This window comes from Hylaeus anthracinus, unplaced genomic scaffold (genome assembly GCF_026225885.1).
Source record: "Hylaeus anthracinus isolate JK02 unplaced genomic scaffold, UHH_iyHylAnth1.0_haploid 12000, whole genome shotgun sequence".
Taxonomy (NCBI): domain Eukaryota; kingdom Metazoa; phylum Arthropoda; class Insecta; order Hymenoptera; family Colletidae; genus Hylaeus; species Hylaeus anthracinus.
In genome coordinates this window covers 1,946,844-1,974,390 of record NW_026534347.1, presented here as the reverse complement: position 1 = coordinate 1,974,390, position 27,547 = coordinate 1,946,844, and the positions used below count along the sequence as shown (strand labels likewise).

The 27,547-nt window shown below is 39.5% G+C and overlaps 4 protein-coding genes across 4 annotated transcripts; 2 read left to right on the top strand and 2 right to left on the bottom strand.

Annotated features, from left to right (window-relative positions):
- The first annotated feature begins 1,131 nt into the window (after positions 1-1,131).
- On the top strand, positions 1,132-6,636 carry LOC128890096 (organic anion transporter 3-like). The gene is made up of 8 exons (XM_054148309.1): positions 1,132-2,579; positions 2,766-3,107; positions 3,385-3,632; positions 3,736-4,025; positions 4,143-4,536; positions 4,612-4,850; positions 4,949-5,124; positions 5,242-6,636. Exons 1-8 carry the CDS (start codon positions 2,445-2,447, stop codon positions 5,545-5,547), a joined length of 2,130 nt encoding a protein of 709 aa, XP_054004284.1. The 5' UTR covers positions 1,132-2,444; the 3' UTR covers positions 5,548-6,636.
- A 134-nt stretch (positions 6,637-6,770) lies between these two features.
- Positions 6,771-8,423, bottom strand: LOC128890113 (mediator of RNA polymerase II transcription subunit 31). Its single transcript, XM_054148334.1, has 3 exons — positions 7,990-8,423; positions 7,308-7,397; positions 6,771-7,240 (listed from the first exon to the last, which is right to left on the bottom strand). Exons 1-3 carry the CDS (start codon positions 8,054-8,056, stop codon positions 6,927-6,929), a joined length of 471 nt encoding a protein of 156 aa, XP_054004309.1. The 5' UTR covers positions 8,057-8,423; the 3' UTR covers positions 6,771-6,926.
- Positions 8,424-9,701: 1,278 nt separating this feature from the next.
- On the bottom strand, positions 9,702-14,634 carry LOC128890106 (arrestin domain-containing protein 17). The gene is made up of 7 exons (XM_054148325.1): positions 14,327-14,634; positions 12,441-12,596; positions 11,967-12,178; positions 11,668-11,850; positions 11,269-11,480; positions 10,835-10,992; positions 9,702-10,593 (listed from the first exon to the last, which is right to left on the bottom strand). The coding sequence occupies exons 1-7, from the start codon at positions 14,439-14,441 to the stop codon at positions 10,460-10,462; spliced, it is 1,170 nt and encodes a 389-aa protein (XP_054004300.1). The 5' UTR covers positions 14,442-14,634; the 3' UTR covers positions 9,702-10,459.
- A 2,641-nt stretch (positions 14,635-17,275) lies between these two features.
- Positions 17,276-24,661, top strand: LOC128890103 (synaptotagmin-4). The gene is made up of 6 exons (XM_054148316.1): positions 17,276-17,819; positions 20,116-20,430; positions 21,035-21,477; positions 21,739-21,897; positions 22,050-22,367; positions 23,174-24,661. Exons 1-6 carry the CDS (start codon positions 17,762-17,764, stop codon positions 23,291-23,293), a joined length of 1,413 nt encoding a protein of 470 aa, XP_054004291.1. The 5' UTR covers positions 17,276-17,761; the 3' UTR covers positions 23,294-24,661.
- The last annotated feature ends 2,886 nt before the right edge of the window (positions 24,662-27,547 follow it).

The window sequence follows — 27,547 nt, the reverse complement described above, 5'->3', positions numbered from 1 at the left end:
TTCCTTCATACCCAAAAAACCAGGTCTCCACCATAGGGCTTTCCACTGATCCATAGATCTCCATCTTTTCGCCCTTCAGCTTGCTGTCTGATACTCTCAGTACCTACACATATATTTAAAATACGATATTTACGAATATTAAAATTCTATATAACTTGATCGATCAAGTTTGCATGCATTAAAATTGAGTTCTTTGCGGTAAACGCCATCAGGAGATTGTACCCCGTTAACGGCAGGACATTAGCCTAAATACATGTGTTGCAACAATGACGACACGGATCGGTGCTATTTAGCTATTCGCTACCGGCATCGAGCTTATGGTTTACGTTATGAAATTCATGAATTTTTATGAAGCTTTAAAGATAAATACCGCTATGAATGTTTGATTATATAGTCGTTAATAGTCTGCAAAGAAAATTGAATCCCAGGAGAAATTCTCAAGAGTACTAGTCGACCGAAAAAGGTCGATCGCCGTAGAATGACCCATTCTAACGATCGAATGGAAATGAAAGTCGTTCAGAAGGATTCCGACAATGACCGTGGCATGATCACCGACCGCGAATGACGCTGCCAACGGACGCGACACCTCGATTAGTGGCTTAAGTCGAAGGACAATCGAGGATTCACCTGCTACGGAGGTTTCCTATGGAATCGGCGATCGAGCGAACACGAGGTGCCTCGAATGAAAGGCAGGATGCGCCCGGGACCGGACGTGGCGTTCTTCGCATACAGAAACAGTTCCAGAAACGAAGGAAACACCGTCGCTAGACTATGACGATTAAACCCCTCCATCGAGATAACCGTGCCCTAAGTATGGCATGGCGCGAAGACGTCACCGGATAAGTTTTTACGCCTTGGAAATAGTTTGCGTACAACACTCATCATGCCACACTGATTTCGTTTTCGTTTAGTGGGAATTACCATCCATCCTATTTTTTCCACTTCATTGAGATTCTTCTCGACTATTAGGAACAATCACTTCTGCGACCAATGTATTGGGTTGTCCAGAAAGTTCGTGGCAATTTTTAAGAAAAATTCTAAAACTATCATTTTGTTCCACAATTTGTCCACCTTCTAAGGGATGTTCACATGTTATTTGTTTTCAACCATTCCGATATATTCAGACCTGTACCGCCTACTAAACATCGCCCATGAACTTTCCAAACAACCCAATAACTTATAATAATAAATACTGGACACGCTAGTAAAATATGGTAGTAACAATTTGTAGGAAGAAAACCGACGGAATCTCGCCTAGTAGACCTCGAGAGAGATTTTCACCGTGAAAAGCGATTGAGTAAAACGAAACGATCAATACCCATCAATGGGAGTTTCTGTTGCAACCGGAGGTAGCCATCGAGTGAAGTAAGCGTGCGTCGAGAGTTCATAGACCCACTCAGGCTATTATTTAAGTTGGTGCATTTGAATGCGCGTACCATCGAATGTATTTGCGCAGTCTACAGAGCAAACCTAAGTTCCTCGATGCACCTTTAGGAATTTTACGACGTCGTTAATCGATCTTTTTGTATTGCAAATAGGTAACGACAATGGGTCACGAATTGCATTCGCGATCTATGATTAATAATACGTTTAGCGGTACGTGGATCAACAGAAGCGAAATTTTCGTTTAGAAGAAGAATAGAAAATTATGAATAATTTCGCAGAACTACTATACAATAACTAATAGCATTAACTTATAATTAATTTACGTACCGTCATAAGTCTTCTCGCATTTCCTCTTCGTTTCATTTTTTTCAATATTACTTTACAAACTCGTGTAATCGTGTAAGAACCTTGTAAACCAGCGGCTGGGTGTATTTAATAAAATGTCGCTGTGGTGGTATGTGACTTGAAAGTAACACGGGCCCATAGAGGGTTAAAAATCGATTATCATTGACAGAAGATCGTTTTCCCGTGACGTGCGTGCGTTAATGGGATACGTGTCGCCAAGCGTGAAACAATAGCACGTGTTCCTGTCCTCGTTCGATCCAACGCCGCTAGGAATCGGCTCCTTCTGCAGTGCTATATCCTTCGAGAGAGAGAGGACTCTCCTCTCTGTCAGTGCTTGCTTCACCCTCACGGATGACACTTTGTTCAGGCTCCCTGCGACCACTTTTACTTACTTTTTCAATTTACATTCGCGCGCCACGTTTCGGAGCGAGATGCTCCAAACGAGCATCCTCTAACGAGTCTTTCCATTTCGACGAAAACGATAATATTCTTCTCTCTCTTTTTTTTTTTTTTTTTTTTTTAAACGCGAGTTTTTAAATAGTATCTTTAAACACAAATGGATGAGCCGGCGACAGTGAGTTCGGAGTTCTCAAGTCGTTTCTTTCGATCGCTGGATGGATTCTCAATCTGAAACGGCGAATTCGTTCAGTCGCTATCGATCACACGTGATTTAGTGACAAAAGAGTGAAGATCGCGCGCAACTATCGCAAGAAATGAACGCCGAAGAGATCAAAGTCGGCTGCTTCCAAGTGGTCATCGCGGTGCTGCTGGCCATCAATTATGTCATAGTGGCTATGAGCCATGCGTTACCAGTCTTCCATAATTACACGCCGAAATTTTATTGCCAGGTAAGACCTATCGATTCCTAAACGTCGAGTGGATCGATTATTACTGTACATCTTATATTTATATTTTATATATACAAGGACAGCAAATTTTTAACGGTGTAGTTCGGTCAATTATTGCTTGGAAAAAACTTACTTTTATTTCAAGCATCGAATGCATATAGGAAAAGCTTGATTTTCCTATTACAGGAAAAAAATGGAACGAGACGAACGCACGGTTGTCGAGAGCTCGTCAACGCGAGCGTCGCGATCAATTACACTTCCGGTCTCGAGGAATCCGCGGATTCGAACTTGTGCTTCGGAGATTATCAATTCGCAACGGAGTTTGGCGAGAACAGCGTGGTGACAGAGTGGGGTTTAATTTGCGAGAAACGATATTTGACGTTTCTTGGCCCGGCTGTCTATTACGTGGGACTTTTAATGGGCGCTTGGATCGCTGGTCTTCTGTCCGATCGAATAGGAAGACTTCCGGTTCAGGCGATCTGCCTTTATACTCAGGGTACGATGGCTGTTGCAATGTACGTCGTGCAGGTAAATTAATCCTGTTGAATTTCCACCTTGAGAACGAAGAACAGTTTAGTTCGTTTAAACAATCGATTAGTATGATAAGGTCTTTCGATCGATGTGAAACTAATTGTTCGAGGAATTACAAAAAGACTCGATGTTACGAATGAAACCTCTCTATATTTAGTTCATGTACAGCCATTGGTTTGATTAGAATGATTAGAAAATATACAGAGAGAGAGAGAGAGAGAAACTATTAAATATTTTGTCCAGTACAGAACTTAAATGGGAATTCAAATTTTAGAATTACCCGACGTTCCTGGCCCTTCGTGGGCTGCAGGGAGTCTTCGTGCAGGGTCTACAAAATTCCACGTACATTCTTTCCCTGGAGTTGTTCCCAGCGAAAGCACGGACTTTCGTCGCATTAGTTATGCAAATCGCATGGGCGATCGGTTTGATGCTTCTGGCTGGGCTCAGCTATGCCATACCTGACTGGAGAATTTTACAGCTGGCTGTTTCGGTTCCTACCGCGATAACCGTGCTTTATATTTGGTGATTAACTTGTATATTATTATACTATATAATTATTACATGTATCAAACGAGGTTGGAAAGAAAATCTAGACGAACAACAACATCATCGATTTTTGTGTTAGGATTCTACCAGAATCGCCGCGATGGCTGCTGGCAAAGGGCAAAACGACGGAGGCGGATATGGCGGTGGAACGTATCGCGAAGTACAACGTCTGCTGCACCAGATCTCGAAAGGAAAACAAGGCTAAACCGGAAACAAACGCACCTGAGAACACGACACCTGTTAAACCAGAAAGGAAATCGCGCGTTTCGTGCGCGGATTTGAAGAAGTCGAAAACCGATAGCGAGGAGAAGGAGGAGGCCATTAATTTGTTGACCAAAGTCGCGGACGCTGCTCAACAAAAAGTTCAAAGTAAGATGAATGCATGACTGTTTATAAAACGAATAAAAATACGCGTACAACAGATTCGCAGCAGCAATAATAAAGATATTTAATAAAAATAAATACAATTTCCCGTGTATTTTCCAGAAACGAGTCTGAGAGGAATTTCAGAGAACCTAGAAAACAAGATACCCAAAACGGAACCGACACCGAAACCGACTCAATGCGAGAACGAAGAAAAAGAACAAGAAAAAGAAAAAGGTAAAGAAAAGGAAAAAGGAAGCGCTCCTTCGAGCTCGAAAAGCCATCGAAAGTCAAAGTCGATATCACAGCCGGCTGGCAATCAACGACTATCCACGAAAAATACTTACGACATTGTAGAACTGAGAACTCCCGCGAAAAAGGAGATGTTGAACAACGACGAAGAGAAGGCGACCATCAAAAACGAAGAAAAGTCTAACGGACAAACGGATCAGGAACTCGCGCAACTGTTCAAGTCGAAACTAATGAGGAAACATAGCGTTATAATGATTATTCAATGGTAAGAATGGTGTATACTACCAAAGAAAATGATCGTGAACGATATATGACTTTGTGTTCGTTTTCTTTGTTCAAGGTTGACTTCCTCCATGGCGTTCTGCGTTTTTATGGCACTTATACCGAACTTTCCTGCCAATAGACACGTTACCTTCGCCCTGGGAGGAATATTAGAAATAGCAACCTACGTGTTCCTATATTTTGTATTATCCCGATACGGTAGACGAGTGCCAATATCCGCTTATCAATCTCTAAGTGGCGTCATTTGCATTGCGATAGCCGCTATTATCATTCTGACAGAACCGACGTTTGGAATCGGTACGTAACTCTTACAATTAAACGCTAATATATATATATATAAAAAAAAAAATGTTCTCAACAACTATTACTCATTTAAACCTTTTCTTTATTTTCAGATCTCGCGAAGACCATCCTGTTAATACTCGGCAGGGAAGTCGTAATGAGCGTGACTTTCATAGTCTACCTGTACACGATAGAGATATATCCAACAGTCGTACGGGGCACCTGTCTAGGCTTGTGCACTGTTTTCGCGAAAATCGGCAGTTTGTGTACACCGCACGTAATATCGTCGGTAAGATTCAACTATAATTCGCATCCCACTGTTCCCGGATCTCATTTAACGGAATACGTAGCTGTACCGTTTCAAAATTCATGCCGAACATGATACGAATTTTTTTGTTTATTTCAGGAGAAATACTTTCCAGTCACCGTTGCATTAATAATCGTTGGAATATTTAACTTGGTCTCAGGGGCACTGGCTCTACTTTTGCCTGAAACGGCGAACAAAGTATTACCAGATGTAGTAAAGGACTGCGAGCTAGCCGCGAAGAGAAGAGATAAGAAGAGTAACGAGAATTTAAATAATGAAGACACCCACGCGGATGAGGATCTCTCGGAGAGGGAAGTACTGAGGGCGAGACTCTTTTCGGAGGATTGGGTGGACGCTGGAAACGGCATATTAGTAAATTTTACGGAGAATAAGAGCTCGGAATGAAGGACGAGCAGTGGAGAACGTGAAAGAAGTACGTAGATCCCTACTTTAAATCAATGGTAGATAAAACAATCTAATTTCATAGCACTGTATCAACGCCGGTGAATGTTATAGAACGAGATTGCACTATTTCACCGTTTTCTTAACACACTAGTTTTATCGTAAAGATTCGCTTTTTATAGTAGCTTTTCTACCGAATGAAACTACGAGTATCTGACTGAACAATCACGGTATTTTTAACGTTCTTTGTATTTACTTAGAGTTTTAAGATATGCGATTGTGATTTACACATTGCGCCATTTTCATTGTTACGATCGAATCAAAAGTAGACTATACGAACGAAGTAATTATCGTAAGCATCTATCATTGTGTACTATATTCTCCATACGAACGCACTTATTGTTTTCAATATTTATTATTTATTACAAAATGTTAAATATAAAAATAATTATAGTTAAACAATCAGTTGTCACTGCCTTAAATCAAGCATAAGTTTCACTACGAAAGTAAACGATTAGTTAGAATAGCAAAGAGATTTAAAAGTATTTTCATTTTAGCTGTTGAAATAATGTTACACGATATTTTATTAACTTTTTTTTATATATAGTGTTCATACATTTTTTTTGTATACCTTCGAATGAATACATTGTATATAAAATGACAAAATATAAGTACATGTATGATTATTCTAAAAATTATAAAAAAAAAAAATATCCATGTAAAAAAAATACAAAAACTTATCCGATAAATTAGAAAATAACGTGTCAATAATATCATTTGCGAAATAACACATAATGAAAAGTTTTTGATTTTGTAACAAAATAAATCGAGCGGACTTACTGAGGCTGCCAAACTCCACATCTTCTAGTTGTATCTTCATTGATGACCTTCCCAACTTATCCATTGTTTTGAAGCATAAATAGTCATAAATATTTACGAACAGCTATTCAGGTTTCAGCATCACTCGTCCAAAATCAGATTCTACAATTGGAGTGGCTTTATTTCAATTTCATACTAATAGTTTGATTTGTCTAATGGTTTAATTATTCAAATTATTTTTTTTTTGTAATTATGAAAGAATAGCCTTGTAATTTTTCCGAATTTATAGTATATACATTTAGTGTTTATTATTATATATCAGCTTCTTTTAAAGAATTCAATTTTAAATGCAATTAATGTATAAATAATAAGATAGAAGGAAAGAGGGGAAAGTGTAGTCACAGGTGTATAATGAATATAGAAAAGTACTTTATTTGTGATTTATCACAGTCAAAAACATAACTATTAAAACAATTCTGATAAGGAACTATAATATAGAAATAATCTTATGTAGTGTCGTAGGTTTTATGGACCCATTTAATACTGTTTTTCACACATATTACTCAAGGAACTTTAGGTTGTACAATACCATTGTTTTGAGGATTTACGTGCTGCGTTTGCTCGGCAGCAGTTTGTAACAGTCTTGTCCTACGTCTGGTATAATGTTGCCATAATAATATTTGTTGATCATCTATAAATTTCGTACACTGAGAGTTTACCACTTCTCTTCTAAAGTGTTCATATTGTAATAAGTCTAGGAAGTACAAGCACATGGGATATTTCAAATATTTTGCATAATCAGGTTCCTTCCAATACAACAGGTACTTAAGATAATTTATGAATGTCGAATCCTTAAAGTATCCACGTTGTGCTAGAACTGTAATAGCGATTATTAATACCTTGAAGGAAAACAAAAAAGGATAAAATAAAGTTAATAAACATACAATTCAAATAGTTTGGATTGGCAAGACATTGAACAAATTCTAGTTCAACTTGAAATCTTAACCGTTGCTGCTCGTCTGTTTCTGGACCCCCTGAAAAATAAATTAAATTTTTTAATATAAAATAATATTAATCTTATTATAATTTTTACAGAAAGGTAGCTCATTTACTGATATGTGAGAGTAAAAATTATAAAAATCATGTATGAGTGTATCGTGTACTTCTGACAGTTTCTTATCCTTATCATACTATCATATTATTTAACTTGCAATACTTACATGTAGGCAACACCCATTCATTCTTGTATATATTTTTTTCCTTTTAGTTAAGAATAATATGTATATACCTGAAGGAAGCTCCATGAAATAGGACAGAAATGTCCTCTACTAAAGTATACGATACACCTCTGTAAGATTTCTGTAAATTTTGCTCTTCCATATCAATTAAGATGGAATAATTACCTTCTCCTAAAAATTATAATTATATTTATTGAAATGATACTTCTCCTTCATTGAATAATATAAACCATATAATTTTAATGAATGTTTCTTTGTTTATTCAACGAATAAACAAGCAGCAAAGCAATGAGAACGACATACGAATCCTAACAAGTTAACAATTAGCTCATACAGAAGATATAATTAAGAAAATATTAAGAATTGTAAGAATTCGATTGAGAAATACCGTTCATTCCAATGAAGGATGGTTTTCTGCCTTTCATGAGACCCGGAGGATCATCCAAACGGTTCATAGTACTTTAACTCTTAACAATCAATTATTGAGACACGCTTATTTTGTCACAATAAACAATAAATACTTGGAACTAACGTTTAGAAAGTCTTCTAACGTTTATAAAGTTCACTTGCTACTTTTTCAGAGGAAAAACTTTGATGTATTTTCAGGTTTGTACTCTGAATGCGCATGCGTTTTCCAAGAAGAATCACCCTAGAGGTGTTTTACATGTAATTCTTGTTGGAACGTTCGATATTAATATTTTTTCATTAAGTTAGGTTCTAAGTAAACTAATAATACTCTGTACAAATGAATTATTCGAAAATAACAATGATATTTTGAGTTTTTGTTATTTGGTCAATTTATGGACCCCGGAACACTATAACCACCTAGCGGTGAGAAGATGAAACTAAAATTATCGACATTACAGAAAAAATTAAAAAATACTTACACAATCTATTTTATTCCGTTTAATATTAAACTTGTAGTCATAAAACAAACACTGGGGGATTAAAATTCATTAGTAGAAGTTAAAATAAGCAAATAATTAAAATGCCGGTAATTAGTTGACAGTGGCGCCATCGGCGGCAAAATGCCAAAGTTTGTCCCCGAACAGTTTTAGACTTCAACCGATAGATGGCGCCATCTTTTTTTAAATTTAAAAAAATAAATAATTTAAGAGTTAAAAAAATGGTTTTCATTCAAATTTTAATATCACACTGCTGGCTCACTCATTTGTTAATAATAAAAAAAATATTTTTATAAACATACAAATGGCGCCATCTAGCACTAAACAAAGGAACTATTCGAGGACAAACTTGAGCGTTTTCCCGAGAGAGGCGCTGACCAAACTCCGAAATTAGTTCCACTTGTGACTGCTAGTTGGCGCCACTTGCATGTTAAATTTTTTTTATTATTATATGCAATAACAAATGAGTGAACCAGCAATGTGATATTAAAATTTGAATGAAAACCATTTTTTTAACCCTTAAATTACTTGTTTTTTTAAATAAAAAAAAAAACCAATAGCGCCATCTATCCGTTGAAGCTTGGAACTATTCGAGGACAAACTTCGGCGTTTTGCCACCGATGGCGCCACTGTCAATCAATTACCGACATTTTAATTATTTGCTAATTTTAACTTCTACTAATGAATTTTAATCCCCCAGTGTTTGTTTTATGACTACAAGTTTAATATTAAACGGAATAAAATAGATTGTGTAAGTATTTTTTAATTTTTTCTGTAATGTCGATAATTTTAGTTCCATCTTCTCACCGCTAGATGGTTATAGCGTCGCGTGACACGTTTTTGACCTATCCAACTGGATCTACGTTGAGACAACTAATTACTTTGATGTACTTTTTGCAATGAATTATCAACGGTTTCGTATCAACAGTGGTCTCTAAATGTTGCTAGAGGTCTTGGCTAGCTTCTACAAATGCCAACGTTAATGAATTATGCCCAGAAAGTTAATAAATTATCCATGGCGATAGCATTTTCGATCCTATGAAACGCTCTTATTTAATTATTTTTATTAATTCGCTACTAATAATCTGATGGCACTATCAATCACATATCAAGCAATATCAGCTAATACCAGATTTACAGACTGATATGCACACACTAATTGTGGAATGGTGTAAACAGATAAGAGTTTGACGAATAGCTTGTATGAAAAACATATGCTTTATTCACAACATGATAAATATAAATACAGATCTTGTTTGCATTCAAATTCTTCGTTTCTTTCGAGTATCATATACATGTATACGTAATAATAATACATAATTATTTTATATATAATATATATACATATAAAAATTTTGATCAAGCAGATTCTCACAAAAGCTTGTATAGTGATAGCGGCAGTTCGATAATCTTGCATCAATATTGCTTTGAATCTAGTTCCTATCTACGAATACTCGTAGAAAAATATACATATTAATAAAAAAAGTTGTCATATCAATATACAATTGTAGGCTTTGCTCATTTACATGAAATATTTTGAGCTGTGCGTCTTAATTGACCAAATTCATTTGTTTACTTGAGGCACATAAATTTCCCAGAACAAATTCAAGCTCGACTAGTCGTAAAATATCTTTATAGTTAAAAAGCCATTTAAAAAACCATATTAAAAAATGATTGAAATTGTTACATATTCACGTTTTACGTGAAAATCTTTTCGACTATTTTACATAGCATTGGTTTCGAGATACCTAACGATTTCCTACTCTAAACGAATTTAATAAAAAAATGTTATAGTAAAAACTGAGACTGTCAGCTTGAATAATGTCCACGGTTAACGTGAATTTTTAACTTCGTTATCGTTATAAAGCCCCTAAACAGTGCTTTGCTGGCTGCGTCGTGAAACAAACGACTTTTCGTTTACAAATGAAACCTTGGAAAGCTTCGTTTCGTTGTTCATTGAACAGGTGCGAAATTGTAGACAGGATATTTAGGCGCGAAACGATTCGATAGACCGAATACGTGGTCGGATTCGCCACGTTCCCAAAGACTTCTGGCACCATTCGTCGACTCCTCGTACGATGGTGGAGCTAAACAAATGATATTCAAATTAGTTCTCTCCTAAGGTATACAAAGAAACATTAATTTATCAATCGTATACTTTAACAAAAGTCATTGCTAATTTTATATACTTTTTCCCTCGATTCTTAATTCATTATGATTATCTGAGTTGAGAGTTGATAAAGTAAAATAAAATGAAGTAATATAAAAAGTAAATAGAATACACTAAAAGCTAATTCGTTTTTAATAAAGGTTGTATTATATTCTTACGTAAATCAGGATACAAATTCGATGTTGGACCATCGGGAGCCGTCCACCCAACTTCCGGTTTCATTGCTTCCGCAGGAGGAGCGCTTGGGGTCTGATAATTTACCAATGGCACCGTGCCCACAAAAATTAGCGTGTTCTTTGACAAATTTCGATAGTACCTGAAACAAAGTTATTTATTCGCATAGCAGATAATTTTTCTCTGCACTACTCTTTGAGTCAGTGAATCACTTTTCTTCAAGGATCTCGTTTAATAGATCCATGAGTCACAGTGTCAGAGGTGAATAGCGAATCTCGAACCAATTCTTTTGACCTCAGGATGCGTTTAAGATTAATTGTAAGTCAGATTAAAATCAACTGGCGACTGCACGCGAGAGGTTTCTATTTTGTATCGCTTGAAAATCGCTGAAAATCTTGAAGTGTAACATGTTACTAACCATCCTGAGACACACGCCACGACCTTAAGATTGTATTCCAAGTCGATGATCCCACAGTTCGCGAGATTGGACGGAGGTAATGGCGGAATATCAAGATTCTGTTCGTAATCAGCGCTGCCTCCTCCTTCGACAGGTCCCTTGCCCACTTCGGAGACCACGATCTCTTCTGTTCTCGTGTCAGTACTCGGTGTGGTTGCACGGAAAGTTACGATCTAGACTTCACGATTCATCGTTATCTTCAAATGGTCTGCGCCACGTAAACGCTTGTCGTACAGGAAGGTGAAATTTCTCGAGAAAATCAAGCTTAAAGCTCTCAAGTGGAATTCAATTATTTTATAAATAGAAATAGAAAGAGAAATCTCACCTTACTTTAAATCAACACACGTAATATCCGCATACCTTACAAAGGACGAGTTTCACAGTGTCCACTGTTACACTCGATGCATTTTCAACGTTGAGTTTGATTGGCATCGTCTGGCCTGGCACGTAGCCTCTGACAGGTAACGAATAATTCACTGTTAAGGGTGCAGTCGCGCAGCATAAACAGCAAAATGTTTTAGTCATCTCCTCCTGGACTCTTTCCTGAAAGAAAACAAATTTTAAAAAACACAGAAACATGTTATTAGAAATATTTAAAATTTATTGTCCCAAAAATAAAATTCGAGCTTATCTTTCACCAAAAGCTTGACGATACCTACCGAAGCCCTCGATTCGAGATTAAGGTCAAGGGGTAGCACCACCGTGAAGGGACTCTTCACTTCCTGATCGAACTTCCAGGGACGATCCAATATTGCTTTGACAGTGTATCGAACATGCCCAAAATCGGACTCGAAACTGCTCGGCAAATTGGTTGGTAAAACACACTGAAACGGGAACTTATGCTCGCCGCTTTGTATCTCGATCTCACCCCCTGGAGAACAGAAAGAAATTCATTGAAACCTTCGGTACAATTCGCTCGATAATCAATCAATTACTTTTTCTGGCAATTCCATTCTATCTGCGACAGATAAGATCGATGTATACTTATAAAAAAAAAAAAAAAAAAAAAAATAGTATTTTTTACTATACACTCGCGAAGGCACAGAAGGGGTTGTTAAGTACAGTTTGACGAATGCATAGTTTTTTTTATGCGAGAAATACTAATAGACGCATATGTTCATTTGGAATTTTACCAGAAGCCGATCCAACCAGATAATACTTTGTCTCAAAATATTCTTCGTGACCCGTGACCGTCTGAGTTCCTTCTCTATACTGGCCCCTGTCGTCCATTTCCTGTTTGTCGGTTGTCCAGCATGTGTTCGCGACACCCTTTACTTTTACGCATATTCCTGTAAAATAAAAAAAGTCAACTTACAAAATCGAACGACTTAATAGTCTTTATCCATTCATTTTATTTGATATTTTGATGCCAGAAATGCTTCGAATTATTAGCCAGAGCAGTGGGAAGCTGCTCGACCGGAAACAGAGAATTGAATCAAGACGGATAATACGAAGGGGACAAAGATTGCCATTACTAATGCGAAACAATGGCGCAACAACTACACGCAGACGAATATTAACGGATGCAGGACGTTATATCGATGATAAATGCACATTGAAAACATTTATTCAAAAATAAAAAGCGTTCGAAACATTTTATTTGATGTTTTATTGTGTTTATCTCTTAAAAAACAACATACATATTTATGATACTAATCAGAGACGCGCGTACCACATGTATACTTAGCATTTTTAATCGTAACAAAATTGAAATACGTACATCTATCTGTTTTTCCTTATTTTATCAAGTTTATATTATTGTACTCTGCTTCCACATTTCCTTCTATTGATATCATATATTATTTCTGGAGAGGACCAAAATAAATCGACCGAAGAAATTGAAAAAAATACGCTCATGAAATGGTAAGCTCAGTGGAATATTCTCACAAACATCCAGAGGAATGAAACGGAGAAAAATATCGTTAAGTAGAACAAATATTCCACGAGATGTAATTGCAAGGACAACATGTGTACATAACGCGTTACGAGAACGATACAGCGTGACGAAAACAAAAGTTCCACGGCTGATCGTTGCTGTCCGTTTCCACTGTGCGGGTGCCGTACACGGTCGCGCTATTATTAAACTACACCTTGCAGGATGGAAAAAGTCGCCGCGAGAATGCGGCGACAACAATTCCGTGATGTACACCAGATTTACGAATTAGAACAAAACTCGAAATAGAAAGATCCACGAAATTCCTCTCTAGGTAGATACCGTACTCCTCGGAACCATCAAGGTGAACCAAAAGTTTCTTTCGTTTTATTAATAAGTAGCACGTACACAATATTTTATGTTTTATGTTACGTTACCGAGTAACAAGGCGAGGATGTTTTTGTTGGCGAAAAGTGAAAAGACCTTTTCAAAAAATTCGTGTCGTGGAATTGTAAATTTGATCCAGGAGCAACCACTCGCATAACTCGACGAACTATGGCATTTTCGAAGTAGTCTTTTTCCCTGTTTTCCTTTCCCAGCTTTTTATGCGTCCTTGTCCAGATGAAAATATCTCAATGACGAACCCGACAGCGCGAAACATTATTGTACTAATTAACTTGCACGATTAGAAGCACTTCTCTGTCAGATTGGTGTCTTTGTTAGGCTTGATAGGCGAACGCATTTTCGACCCTTCGAGTTAGGGTCCCCCTTAAATTTAAAATACAAAATATTGCCAAAAGAAAAATTTCCCAAGGAAGTGAAACCAAGGAGATAATTTTTCACCCCGTTCGTTAACTAAAATGGCCCCAGGAGAAAATATAAAATATATCCAGAATGAAACATTCATCGACACATGAAACAAGTATCGACGCGTGTTTCCTATGATCACGGAATATGCAGCACATTCTCCTTACGCTCGAGTGGGTACATCGCGATCTGGCACGAGAGATCCCCGCGAAATACGCTTGGATCAAGAATATTATGTGACACCTGTCGATCGTTGAATTTCGCCAGCGTGCAAATTACAGCCACTAATAAAATGAGTCATTCCCACGAGGAAAAATCGTGATTACAGGTACAACGTACCGCGAATCTTCTTCGTACTGTCTAACACGACGACGATATTTCCGCTGACCGTTTGTCCTGGCGAGTAGGTGCTCCAAGGATTGTCGAAGGTTATCCGAAAATCTTTGAGGCCCATGTTTGAAGAAAATACACTCGCGTAGATGCTTCGCGCGGTATTCGATTAATTATTCCACTCGCGTCGGACCCGTCGAGCGGAATAGCTGCCTTTTCGCGTTCCACGACAGGCGCACACACCGTCTGGCTATATCGAGCCGCTCGTAAAGCCGGTCTGATACTCTGCTGATCGTTCCTACCAGTCCACGCTACAAACCACTCGATATCTGTCTTCTGCGCAGACACCAGCTGACGCAGACCTCGTAGCACTCAGACTTACAGACTCTTTCAAGTTTTTCGTAATATTTCATTTCTACTCAAAATATCCCTCATAAAGTTTGCTCATTTTTGTATTTCGACTAAATAAATGAAACAGAACCTTGTTGCATAATTGGTATTCTGAATTCATAATATCTTAAACGAATAATATTTTATATTTAAAATCGTGTCCATCACTTTTGAAGTGTCCTCTATGAATGGTGTACCGGTAATGACGTAACAAGGTTCCCGTAGTGCCATTGGTCGATCACAGGTAAACATGCGCTCAGGAGAACCATGCTTTCGGATGGATCCGCGGTGATATCAGAAACCGAAACGCGCATACTCCGTTCATGTCGCATGACGTCATGGACGAATAACGGATAAGATAGCGATGATGCAATGGACAAAAGGCGAGCGACGATAACTCTTTGGCTATGCTTAACGCGTAACCGCGAAAGTAGGGTCAGAGTCACACCGTTTGCTGAACAGACTCTATTCGCACAGCTAACGCCATTATCATTCGTTTACTTTTATTACGATTGTCACTGAAGTGCTATTCTTCACTTATCGTTAAATTACGTTAAATCCTTTATCTCGAATGTTAAATCCTTTATCGTGTTTGGATCGCCTAAGTAAAATGTTTAGAAAATCGAGGATCCACTGTATCGATATTTATAGTTTATTATCTCAATATTCCTAGTACACGCGTGTGCTTACTTTGGTCTACAAACGTCCATCACACCAGAAACTAATCACAGAGACGTTCGTTTCGAATCGACTGATGCTACATCTCCAAGAAACAATTTTCTCTTGATCGATACAATCACGACGTGGATCTGTTTTGTTTCAATCTTTCTCGTTTACCTAAGCTTCGTTTCTAATGTTGGACAACTAATTTCTTTTAGAATTCGTCGCTTCGACGACTATTTCGTTGAAAGCTTCGGAACTGTACTCGTCATTTTTCATTTCGGCGATGTCAACTCGTTTGAAAAGTACAAGCGGATGTTGCATGCACACGCTGCATCGCGATCTTTCACAGAAGTATACCTCTTCCTCGAACATCGTCGTACATATTTTCCAGAAACAAAATACGAGTCTGTCCGGATAAACGAGAAAGTTAATAACGCGTCACGGTATATATCAGATGTATATAACACGTATTCGATATCTTTTACCAGCGTTTCAATTTGGACGTAAATGTCGTTCGAACAGGAGTCCATATTTGAAACTCGTTAATCATTCGAAGTTGGAGAATTCGCGAGAGGTGACCGATTTAGAATTTCCTGTTGAAAGACAGGAAGTTCGATAGCTTCGATACGAATAGAATCGTAACGAAAATACCTAATTTTCGACGAATTGCGATGGTTTCGTCGCGATTGACGAATAAAGGATTTTTCATTGGGAATGCAATCTCGATCTATTCTTGATTGAACTTGTTTCGCGTACCTTTTCGTCGTACGTATGCTAACTTGTCCACCCAATTAGATGCTTCAGGGTAACAGATGACACATGGATGAATTATCTTCCGCGCATTGCCTTTAATGTAGATCGATAATTCAAAACAGAACTCGGGTTCGCGTCCACTCCGAAGGGGATTGAAGTAACAACTTTTGGCTTTGACGCCCTCGTAAACTTAAATAACTCTTAAATAACATGTTACAGTAGACAGTATACTTGAAAAAATATTATGATTAAGAACACCAAGGGGTTAATGAGTTCTAGGTCATTTTAACGAGGGGCTTCAGGATTTCATTTTTTGATATAACACAAATGGTATGAATTATACGGTATATATTAAATGATTATTATATCATTTTTGTCCGACATTCGATTAGATTTTACGTTAGGGGATTATTACACGACACGTTTCCAACAATGTTATTCTTGTTTATAGTTTATTCGACAAAATCGACGTCTACTCAACTAGACAAGTCGATTTCACGTAGAAGGGTCCATTGCACCGTAGTCCACGCCCAAATATAAATATAGATTGATTATCTACTACCCGTCCGACAAAAATTATTTTTCGACAATTTGTTCCGTTGCGAATTCAGCGATGTAAATAAATGCGAGAACACAATTTATTTATCGCAATCACACTTTTAATTGAGAGCTGTATCGCGATTCTATAACTACAAGTGTATCGTTTCCGTACAATTATATTTTAAAATATCGCCATCAACGTTTCACAGAATTTTCATAGAATTTCTCTGTTAGCCACCCACATCATGCGAAAAAACGTCGCGTTATTTATTTATGGGGCCAGTTTTGGCACGCGAGACTAGCTTCGCCTCGATAGCGCATCGATTCGTCCAGAGATGCACCTTCCATGGGTGCATTGTCACCTACCCTGGGATCCACGTACCTGCGAACACCCCTTTTTTCCTCGACGATTCTTTTCCAGCAAACAATCGCAAAATTTTTAGTTATGAATCATTATTCTCAAATATTCTCCTCTTGCCCTGAAATTCTTTATTGTGTTCTTATACTTGTTGATCTATTAGATACGCTCATCATTCGCGTCTTTGCATATAATTTACGATACAAAATTTGCAAATCTCCATAAATAGTAAGATTCGTGAAATTTTTTAGTTTTATCCTATACATTGTATCTATGATCTAGAATGCTCTTGTTTGCAAGGTCTCACAGTGAACGAATGTTACTTAATTCATCACTATTTGTACCAAACATACGATAAGTTAAAGAAAAGCATAAAATAATAATAATTAAAAAGAAAATTCTTAGAAAAATTCCAGCGCAGAAGATTGATCTCTAATCCTAGTTACCTGCGGGTGCACCCCTTCCCCCAACCGTTCACCGACGTACAACATCGTCTCCAGCGTCGTCGTTGTCGTCGTCGCCGTCGTCGTCGTCGTCGTCGTCGTCGTCGTTGGTTCCTCTCCAGAAGCGCGTATTCCGCGCAAGCTCACGCCGTTACTATTGATCGAGCATTTCGTCCGATGGTCGCCACGGAATACCACCAACGGTCCGCACACCGTAAATATTCGTTCAGTGCGCCGTGGCCGTGTGACATACGCGGATAAAAGCGTCCAAATAACGTGAGCGAAACGTGGCCAAACATGGTCGGAGGAGTGACGGAGGACGGACCTCTTATTCGACCCGTCGGCGTCGATTCGGGTGAGTGTAGTTCGTCATCGCGATATCCTCATTTTTCACACAGCCGAGCCCCCGCGAAGCCGATCGAGGAGCAACATCGACCCCCGCGTGGACGATTCCAGTTCACGACGATTGCACCATGGTGCAATCGCTGGAACGTCATTCACGGTTGCGTTTAACCGGTTTTGTTCGATGATAGCGATCGGTTCCTCGATCCAGGCGATCGTTGGCCCTATGATCCCAGTGGACAGCTGTTACGGTGGTCCTGCAGGACGACTGAGGATCGTTCAGGGTTGCTTCATTTCTACACTTTCTTTAGCTAGCTTAGCTCAGGGTCTCTTCCATCGGTTCAGATCGGTTTCCCTCGAGTCTATTTATTTCTGCGCTTTCTGCTGCTCGCTTTCTTGATTTTCTACGTTTAGAAATTGGTTGCCTCGTAGGCAAACCAAATCCTCCGAACCTAAATAAAATCAGGAGGACGGTGGTTCGGTGCCAGAAGGGTGTAACTACGTAATTTCGAGATTTGGAAGTGAATTTTGGAAGTGAAGCACTTCCTGAGTGCTTTCGTTGGTGTTGGAATTCCAACAGTTGTGAAATTACGAGCCTGTGGCTGAATATCACGAACCGATGCACCCTTCCGTCACTTGGTGCAACTATACGACGAGACCATCTTGTAAACGATCCCCCAAGAGGTCAAACTTGCCAACTCCGTGAAATAAACAGTAAAGAAGGTGTGTTTCAAGCTTTGTTTCGATATTGCTTCGCGAAGCTTTTTTCCAATCGAGTGATTTAAAGAGGGTCGATCGGTTTGGCTTCCTATGGGCTCAAATGTCATGAGGATCCCCTGATCTGCTTTGTTTATGGATGCATCGATCCGACACTAACGAAAGCACTTCAGGGCTTAGCCAACATCGCTCTTAACCCTTGCTGGACGTCGATGCTTCAGACCTAACCGTCCCTATTGCATGAAAAATGTTGCACCAACAGTATTTGATATTAAAGAACATTACGTTTTCTTTTTTCTTACTATTAAGAAGGTACTGGAACTACTTTTCCTACACCGAAAGCTCGTATGAAAGTTTCTTTTACATGGAGTCGACGTATGTCCATTGGCACTTTAAGCGCCACGTCAGTTATCGGTGACTTGCAGTATTAAATACTAAATAATTTACAGATCATAGAAATGTAATTATCTCTGTGACATTTTGTTAGAAAAATTCATTTCACTCGAACCACTTCTATGAGTGTCGTTAATGTTGTCACTGTTATGGCTAAAAGAAAATTTGTTTCGACTGCACAGAAGCATGAACCAGGCCGAGGAAAAAGTATACAGACTGCGATAAGATACATACGAAATTTAAGTAAAAGTATGCAATTATGCAGATCCACCTTAACGAGACCCAGCCATCGAGACTTAGCGTCATTCGGGTAATTCCAACGAACGATGATTCCCTTCCACGGTTATGTATCGAGGTCCCAGACCATGTGGTGGTTTTTGGCATTCGACCCGTGACTCATCCAACCCCTAATTGCTCGACACTCGAGCGTCCACACTCTGTCGAGTAAACAGACCAATCATTTTCTATATTTATGCTGATATATGTCAGCTATGACAACGCTGACAGGCATATTTTGTTATTGCAAAAACAGAATCCATCCATTCAAACAGAGTCCATCTTTTATTCTTCGTTTGAAATTTGTATGCAAATAAGAACATTGGCCACTTTTGAGACGACGTTAAAACAGAATAGCCAAGTTAGAATTTTCTCGACGTTCCATTTCAACGTTACACCGTCGCTTAATACCCCACTGTGTGCCCATTACCATATCACATCGTGTTCTCTGATAGTCCAAGCTGGCATTTTCGCGACTATTCAAGTAAAACAGCATCGAGCAATACCTAGAATTGCAAATTTACTCTGCGAAAGGTTCTCGAGTCTCTTTTCAAGCATCCGTCGTTTACTTTCAAGAAGAAAATTCCTTTCTCCAAGGTAAACGATTTGAATGTGTAATTAACCGAGTCGTTTCTTGCGCGCTCATGAAACGAATACATAAATAGAACATCCTTTTCATAGTCGCGAGCAACAATGGCACTGGCCACAGGGAAATCGACGTGCAGAATATTTAGCAAATATGTTCATAAATTAATTTCAATGATATTTATCTAAATTATTCGAATTTATTGAGGGAAAAGGATAAAATTATCGTACGAATCGCAATCGCGACGTTTCCAACGGGTAATCGCGTGGAAACTCGTAGTCCTCGACGAGAGTAAATGGATCTGAAGAGAAAAAAAAAATAATACGCGCAATTCCAGTGTCGACGACAACGGTAGTGGTGCTATGCATCGGCGCCGCTTGTCTACTTTGCGCCGTCGCGATGACCTGGTGGCTCTGTCGACGACGTCGCGAGCACACCAAGCTGAATTCCGACAAGTCCTTGGCGTTCAGACCTCCCCACAGAAAACCAAAGGCGGTTAAGAGTCCTGGCAGCACCAGCCACTATCTGAAGAAGAGTCCAAGTCCCACGGGGCCAGCCAAGAGCCCCCCAGGCTCCGGGGGGCAGACGCCAAGTCCTACCGGGTCGCAATCGTCGAATCCCTACTCGCAGCCAAGGACTCCTCAGGGCTCAGGTGAGAACCTCTTGCACCTTTCTGATAATTATCATTTTCAGGAATTTTATTAACTATTTAACGTGACTTTTCATGACTGAAGAGTGTCCTCGACGTTTGAATTAAAACGAGTAAAATGGAAATATTCGTATACTTATTCTTTTACTGCGTTTTAAACGTAACGTACGCAGAAGCTTAGAAGTGTCAGGAATAATTAGTCACGAGAGTTTCGGAAGGATGTGGATGGAGTGGTCACCGCCATGACAAGCAACGCGTCAACATTCTATTATTATAGTTCTATACTTCATCTGCCGAAGGCAACCATATCACAAATTCATTTCCCCCAATTAAACCTCTCTTCGATCACCAGTTTAAAAATATATATCCTCGATACAATTCCTCACAAACACCAGCATCCCAGACACCTAGAAACCTATACAAGAGCCTCGTTTCCTTAAATATCGTCCACCATGTGCCTCCCCAGTAATAATTTCCCAGAATAACCTCCTCCATTTTCGGTACCCATCGTCCAAACGATCCTCAACGTTCCCAGAACGGTTCGTCGATAACGAACTTATTCAATTTTCCGATGATTGGACGTGGTTTGTTTGTTCGTCGATTGCAGGCACACCGGCTCAAACGCCTTCGGGTGATGTCACCCTGACCATCGCGAATGAACGCGACAAGGCAGAAATCGAGAATAACGAGAAGGTAGAACGCGAGAAGAACCACACCTCGGAAAACAACAAGGACAACCTGGGCCAGCTGGTGTTCAAGTTGCGGTGCATAAGCGAGAAGAATCACACGTCGGAGAACAACAAGGACAACTTGGGCCAGCTGATGTTCAAGCTGCGGTACATAAGCGAGCAGAACGCACTTGGAGTGACCGTGGTTAATTGCAAAGGGCTGCCAGCTAGGGAGCAAAACGCCACCAGCGATCCTTATGTTAAATTGAAGCTGCTGCCCGATAAAAAGCACCAAGTGAAGACGAGGGTCCTGAGAAACACCAGGGACCCTGTCTACGACGAGGACTTTACGTTCTTCGGGATATCCAAGGATCAGCTACAGGTACCTAGATAGACGAACCATGATTAATAGGGCAGACACTTGGACAAGTTTCCTGCGAAAATATAAAACTGTAAATTACGTTAAAAATGAAAATATGCATAGAATGCTCTCATAAAAGTATTCTTCTTACAACAGTATTATAAATTGAGATACGGATCTTAAGATTAATCCAAATCTGTTCTCGGAAGTAAATCAGAAGAGCTTACGCACGAGTGCTGGTGGAATGATTCATAAAGCAAACTTTTTCATTATCGTTCGCAGAAAATCAGCCTGCACTTCATAGTACTCAGCTTCGATAGATATTCCCGGGACGATGTTATCGGCGAATTGACGTGTGCACTCTCGTCGGTGCCCGGTTTGGACAACGTTGATAACCAGGAGATATCGTTGTGTCGAAAAATTTGTCCTAGAAGCTTGAAGGTAAGAAACAAACGACTAGCAAACAAATATAACATCAATAACAATTTTCTTATTATTCCTCGGCAGCCTTCGATTGAAGAATGCTAATTAAGGGACACTTATGAGAAATCTGTGGAAAAGTATGAGGCATCCACTTGCATTTTTCGTTGCAGATTCAATCTCAAGGCAGAGGAGAGCTGCTGGTCTCCCTCTGTTGGCAACCGAACAACAGCCGACTGACAGTGGTCGTGCTGAAAGCACAGAATTTGCCAAAGATGGACGTGACAGGCTTGGCAGATCCGTACGTAAAGATCTATCTTCTCTACAACAATCAGCGCATCGACAAGAAGAAGACGCGCGTGAAGAAACGCACCCTCAGCCCGGTATTCAACGAGTCCTTCGTTTTCGACATACCAAATGGAGCCGATGGTCTTAACAACGTCAGTCTTGAATTCATGTTGCTCGATTGGGATCGCGTTACAAAGAACGAGGTATAAAAAACACATTTTTAATCCTTTCCGAGCAATAATAATCCTCCCCCACTTGAAATCCTATCTTATCCATGCCATAAATATGGGAAGGATTCGTGAATTTTGAATACGCAAACAAAACGATAAGATCTCTAAAAATACGATTTCAGTTCAAAGCAGCGTTCGTCGCCGAAAATGTGCACGATTCACCGACCCATTAGGTCGTGTAACATGCTCACATATCGCATTATGCGGCCGTATCGGTCTCGGTGTAGAGTGTAGCGTGACAGGGCCGAGAGTCGTACAGCCACCCCCCATAGCGTGATTTTTCACAATTTTCTTGGATAACTTGATGCAAAACATCGAGGAAAAATAGTCCAAGTGGTGAAATCAATTCAGGAACTCGCAATTTTTAGAACTCCGCTTCTTATTTCTCGATGTCCAGCGGAACTGGGACAAGTTTTATCTTTGACACGGGAGTAGATACGAGAAGAATGATTGCATACGCAGAAACGATACATGAATGCATAAAATTCTACGGCGCCATAAATCATTCACTCGTTTGCGCACAGTTCTAAAGTTGTATCCCTTTTCCAATACGCTAAGGGGGTGCAAAAGTTCTACGGGAACTTTTATATTTTTAGCGCAACGGGCTCGAAGGCTCGAACAACGTCTTCGAATAAAATTCGTTTAACGTTGCGTTCTGATCGATTGGTTTCGATTTACTTTAATTTTAATTTAATTATTTCTTTTCCAATGTAACTAGACTAAGTCACGGCAACGCGTATAGCTAGTTCAATTATTAAAACAAACGACGTGCGTTTTAGGTGATCGGACGGCTGGAGTTCGGCGGTCCAGATTGTCAAGATTCAGCGTCGAATCATTGGAGAGAAGTCTGCAGCTCCCCGCAGAGGCAGATAGCTGATTGGCACAAATTAAGGGAGTAACTACCATCTCCCAGCCCTTATCGATTCTCCTGAAATCCCGTCTCCAAACTATCCTGAAAGCCCCCCCTCCCCCCCCCCCAAACATTCTTACCCCCCTTCATTGTAAAACCACCGATCCAACCCCTTGAAACCCTACGATGAAGTAGGGTATCTGTTTTGTAAACCTAATACTCGATGTATATTAGGCTTGAAGCGAGTGGCGACACGTCCACCCGCGATCGATGCGACTGCGTGTGCACACCGAAAGGATCTAGTCGCTTTACGCGTAGGCCTCAAGCGTGAAACGTTTCCGAGCGAGACGATCATCGATTCGCTAACGAACCACCCACGCGATTCATGCTACGAACTAGAACGTTTCTATTTTCACGTTCGTTCGGGGTGCTTTATTATCGTCGAGAATCATCATCCGTTTCGACAAATGGGGAAATTTCGCGGGGGTGAAATAGCGCACTCTGCCTAATCGAATTGCCCCGATTTCGAGAAGTTCGAGACACTCGTTTGAGAAATTACGAGGCATCGAGCAAACAGGTACGAGAACTGAAGTAAACACCGGGGGGAAACCTTTTTCATTTCTGTGGACATAGCTGAACGGAGTACAGCTCGCGAAGAGTTTGCATCTGAAGTCGAGGCGTAAGAGATCCCAAAAAGATCTCGTAAGGAAATTATTCCGAGTTCTAGCGACTGTCGTATTCGTAACAGCTCCTGGACGAACGGAATCCCTCTCGACTCCTCATAATGCAAACTTCTTGCTCGCGAGTAGTACTCGTCAGCCGACTTGTTCCAATCGATCGCAGTGGCAGACGATCGCGGGCAAAACGCATACAAAATGCTTTACGATATAAATATAGTTGTTAAGATTTCCGACCAGATGGCAAAGAGAGGAGGAAGACGAAGCAGTTAACTACGAAACGATCGAGCGCATCTGCCGATCGTCGGATACTACTGTCGCGAGCACAGGGTTACGTGCTTCCGAGGGATCGTTGCTTTTCGAGCGAGAATTTCAAGACATGGTCCTTGATGTTCGCGTCGCACTGTCGTGTTGCACACATTAGACTGTCGAGGCTGAATTCGTCGTTTTTAAGATTTTAAATGATACGCGCGTACGCACTCGAGTCGAGTAGGTCTTAAACACGTAACAATTCCATCGGGAGTAATCGATTTATCTAGCAAGCGATGATAGAACGCGAATGTAAACGCGTTGAATTTCGCGTGTAAGTTCGTCGTTGAAGCGAAAAGATTCCTGACGAGGAATACGACAAATGATCTCAATGACAGAAATTCAAGGCTAGTAACTGAATACGTTTATGTAAGCAATTGTATACCGATCAGTGGTTCCCAATTGGAATAATAAACCGTGTAACTAACTGCATACGAGAATTTTCTTATGGAGGGGAACGAACAATTACGGACATCGCTGTGAAGAATTAGGCAATCGTATCGTTTGGTGAACGCAAGTGGAAACGTTCTGTTTGATATCGAGATATCATTTTAATTTCAAGGGAAATTAATATTACGACGAAATTTCTACTCGACCCCATCTGCTTCGATAAATGGTTAATTTTGTTAGGCAGCTGTGAACGAGAATCTCTCCTTTAACTGTAACGTAAACGATGCAATATTTGGGAAAGAATTTAAAAAAAATATTTTCATTTCACAATGAAAATTCCAAATGGCTCGAAAGTTCAGCGCGTAGAGCGCACACTCTACGATAATCGTGTTTATTTTCGCACCCAGCGGGACACCTTGCTCGCAAACCCGTGGAACGGGGTCGAGGAATTGTGACGTTGATTTCAAGTGCCAACGGAAACCGCTTCGCGTTTGTAAATATGTAATTTACGTTTTAATGGAAAAGTAAATGTGAAGCATCGCGTTTCGTTGCGAGGCATTCGCGGTTCCCATTGCTGTTAACCCTTTGCCATGGGAATAAGAAGATGCAGGATATCGGAACGAAGAAGTAGTATCCACGTTGGAATAATTAGAACTGCAACCGTGTGACGATAAGAAGAACCACTTCCTGGCGTGAATCAAGTATCAACTCCGATTTACGTGAATAAATTGAACCACGGTCGTTTGAACGCGCGAATGATCGATTCTGTGTGAAAACTTGCTATCGAACAGTGTATCGATGGAGCATCGTAAATTCTAATTGTCTGAGACGGAACTATCATGAAATTAACGAAGCTTCAGCTTCCAACTCGCGAGCTCCCTTTTTGGTCTACTTCTAACTCAACTCTTTCTATCACAACTGGTGTTTCTGTGGGTTGTCATTCATTTCCACGTGAGCTAAATATAACAGAAACGGAGGAAATATGATCTAGGCTGTCGGAACGCGTATATCCTATATAAAAAAAATACTGCTGGGACGTATACGTCCCACTCCTAATTTTTTGAAAAGAATTCTTTCTACGAAGAATTCTCTCAGTCACTTCGAAATTTACAAAAGAAAGAAATTACGCACAAAACGTATAAACAATAATTGAGAATCGAACAATAAACCTCGTCGTTAAGCACTACGAAGTCATAATAAAGTTAAATAAATGAAACAAATAATTGCCTCGCCGCTTATCGTTAGTAAAAATGAAATAGAAGTTGAACACAGTTGATGTCATTTGCCTGCAGAATAAACGTGACAAATAAGATGTATACACACACGCGCGCTCGCGTAAAAGTCGCCAAACCGATCACACGTTTTTTTATAGCAACTGTACGCTCCATCGTCCTTTCTTTGCACAAAAAAAAAAAATGGAGAAAAATAGTAACGAAAAGACCAGGGGGGACCGGCTGAAGCAAAGAGGAAGACCGATTCTTTGCGAGAAAACGAAGAAGCAACGACGAAAGTGGTACGAATCAGCACCAAGTAACGAAAGTAATGACAGACACGTCGCAATATATCACACAAAGACTCGAGAGATACACCGAATACATAAAATTTACATACTAAGTACAGTAGGGGGAAGAAAAGATAAGAAACCATACGATCTGTATCGCTGCGCGCAAGATCGCGGCGGACAACACAAAACGGCATTACACGATCAAGAGTTTCAGAATATTTATTTAATTGCTATACAATTACAGATACAAGTATATAAGAAACGACTATAATAAGTAGTACGTAGCAAGTACATCTCGTAAATATCCTCTGCCGTTCTCGTCGAGCTTGGTTTACTTTCTCGTCGATTCCCATATTGCTCGATCATCATCGAACAAGATGCGCGATCTGTGAAACGTTGAAAAGAGCTTCTCGAGATCGGCAGATATACTGTAACATATTGAACGTCGACACGGAATGCTGGAAAATCACCGGTCTTGTTTCCCCTTTTCTTACTTTTCCTTTTTTCATTTTATCTTCGCAATCGCAAATTCGTTTTCTTTCGACCAGGTCTTCTTCTAACGAAACTCACGTGTACGTGAGATACAAGAAGAAGAATCGATCATGCGCGTTGAACACTTTTCCTCTTTTCCACTGAAACACTATTTACGCAGGAAATTAAAATATTCCCAATCGTAGAGATTTTGTAAACTCGTGCAGAGATTGAGAGGGGCGAAGGATTAAATGATTCTTATCTTAATGATTCGAACCTTGGAAAACCTTAAAACTTATTTCTTCCTCTTTCGTACAATTCGCTATCTTTAAGTGGAAAAGTTAATTGGCAATTATATAAAATGTATTTTTAGAAATAAAAATGTCTAACAGCACCATCGATAAATAACGAAAAAATATAGCCATACATATAACAATTTCACGAGTATAAATATACAAAATATCGAGCATCCACGGTAATTATCACGTGAATAATGTTTACAGATGTCGTTTAGAGACAAGTACAAGTGAATTAATCGCGAAGAAAAATGTTAATAAAGAAAGTATATAATTGCACATCAGTTTGTACGAATCTACAAATTGTTCGTGAAATCGAATGATTTTTAGATGCATATTTCGCGTACGAAATACTGTGTCGCTAAAAACAATGAATTTTGATTCAAGTATGATTTGGGTGACATTCGTTAATCGTAATACACATTATTTTAAAGAAGGAAAGTACTGACATTTTTCTTAGCGAAAACTTGGCACAATCGTCATAACAACCTAATTAACAAGCAACCAGTGCTTTTCACGCATTCCGCGATTTGATGTACGCGTATGGACACGGCGTATGATGACATGCTGTGTACGGTCAGATTTTAAGGCTGTGTGGTCAATAAAATATTGGAATGAAATTAATCGATAGAGTTTTTTCTCAAAATCACCCTCTA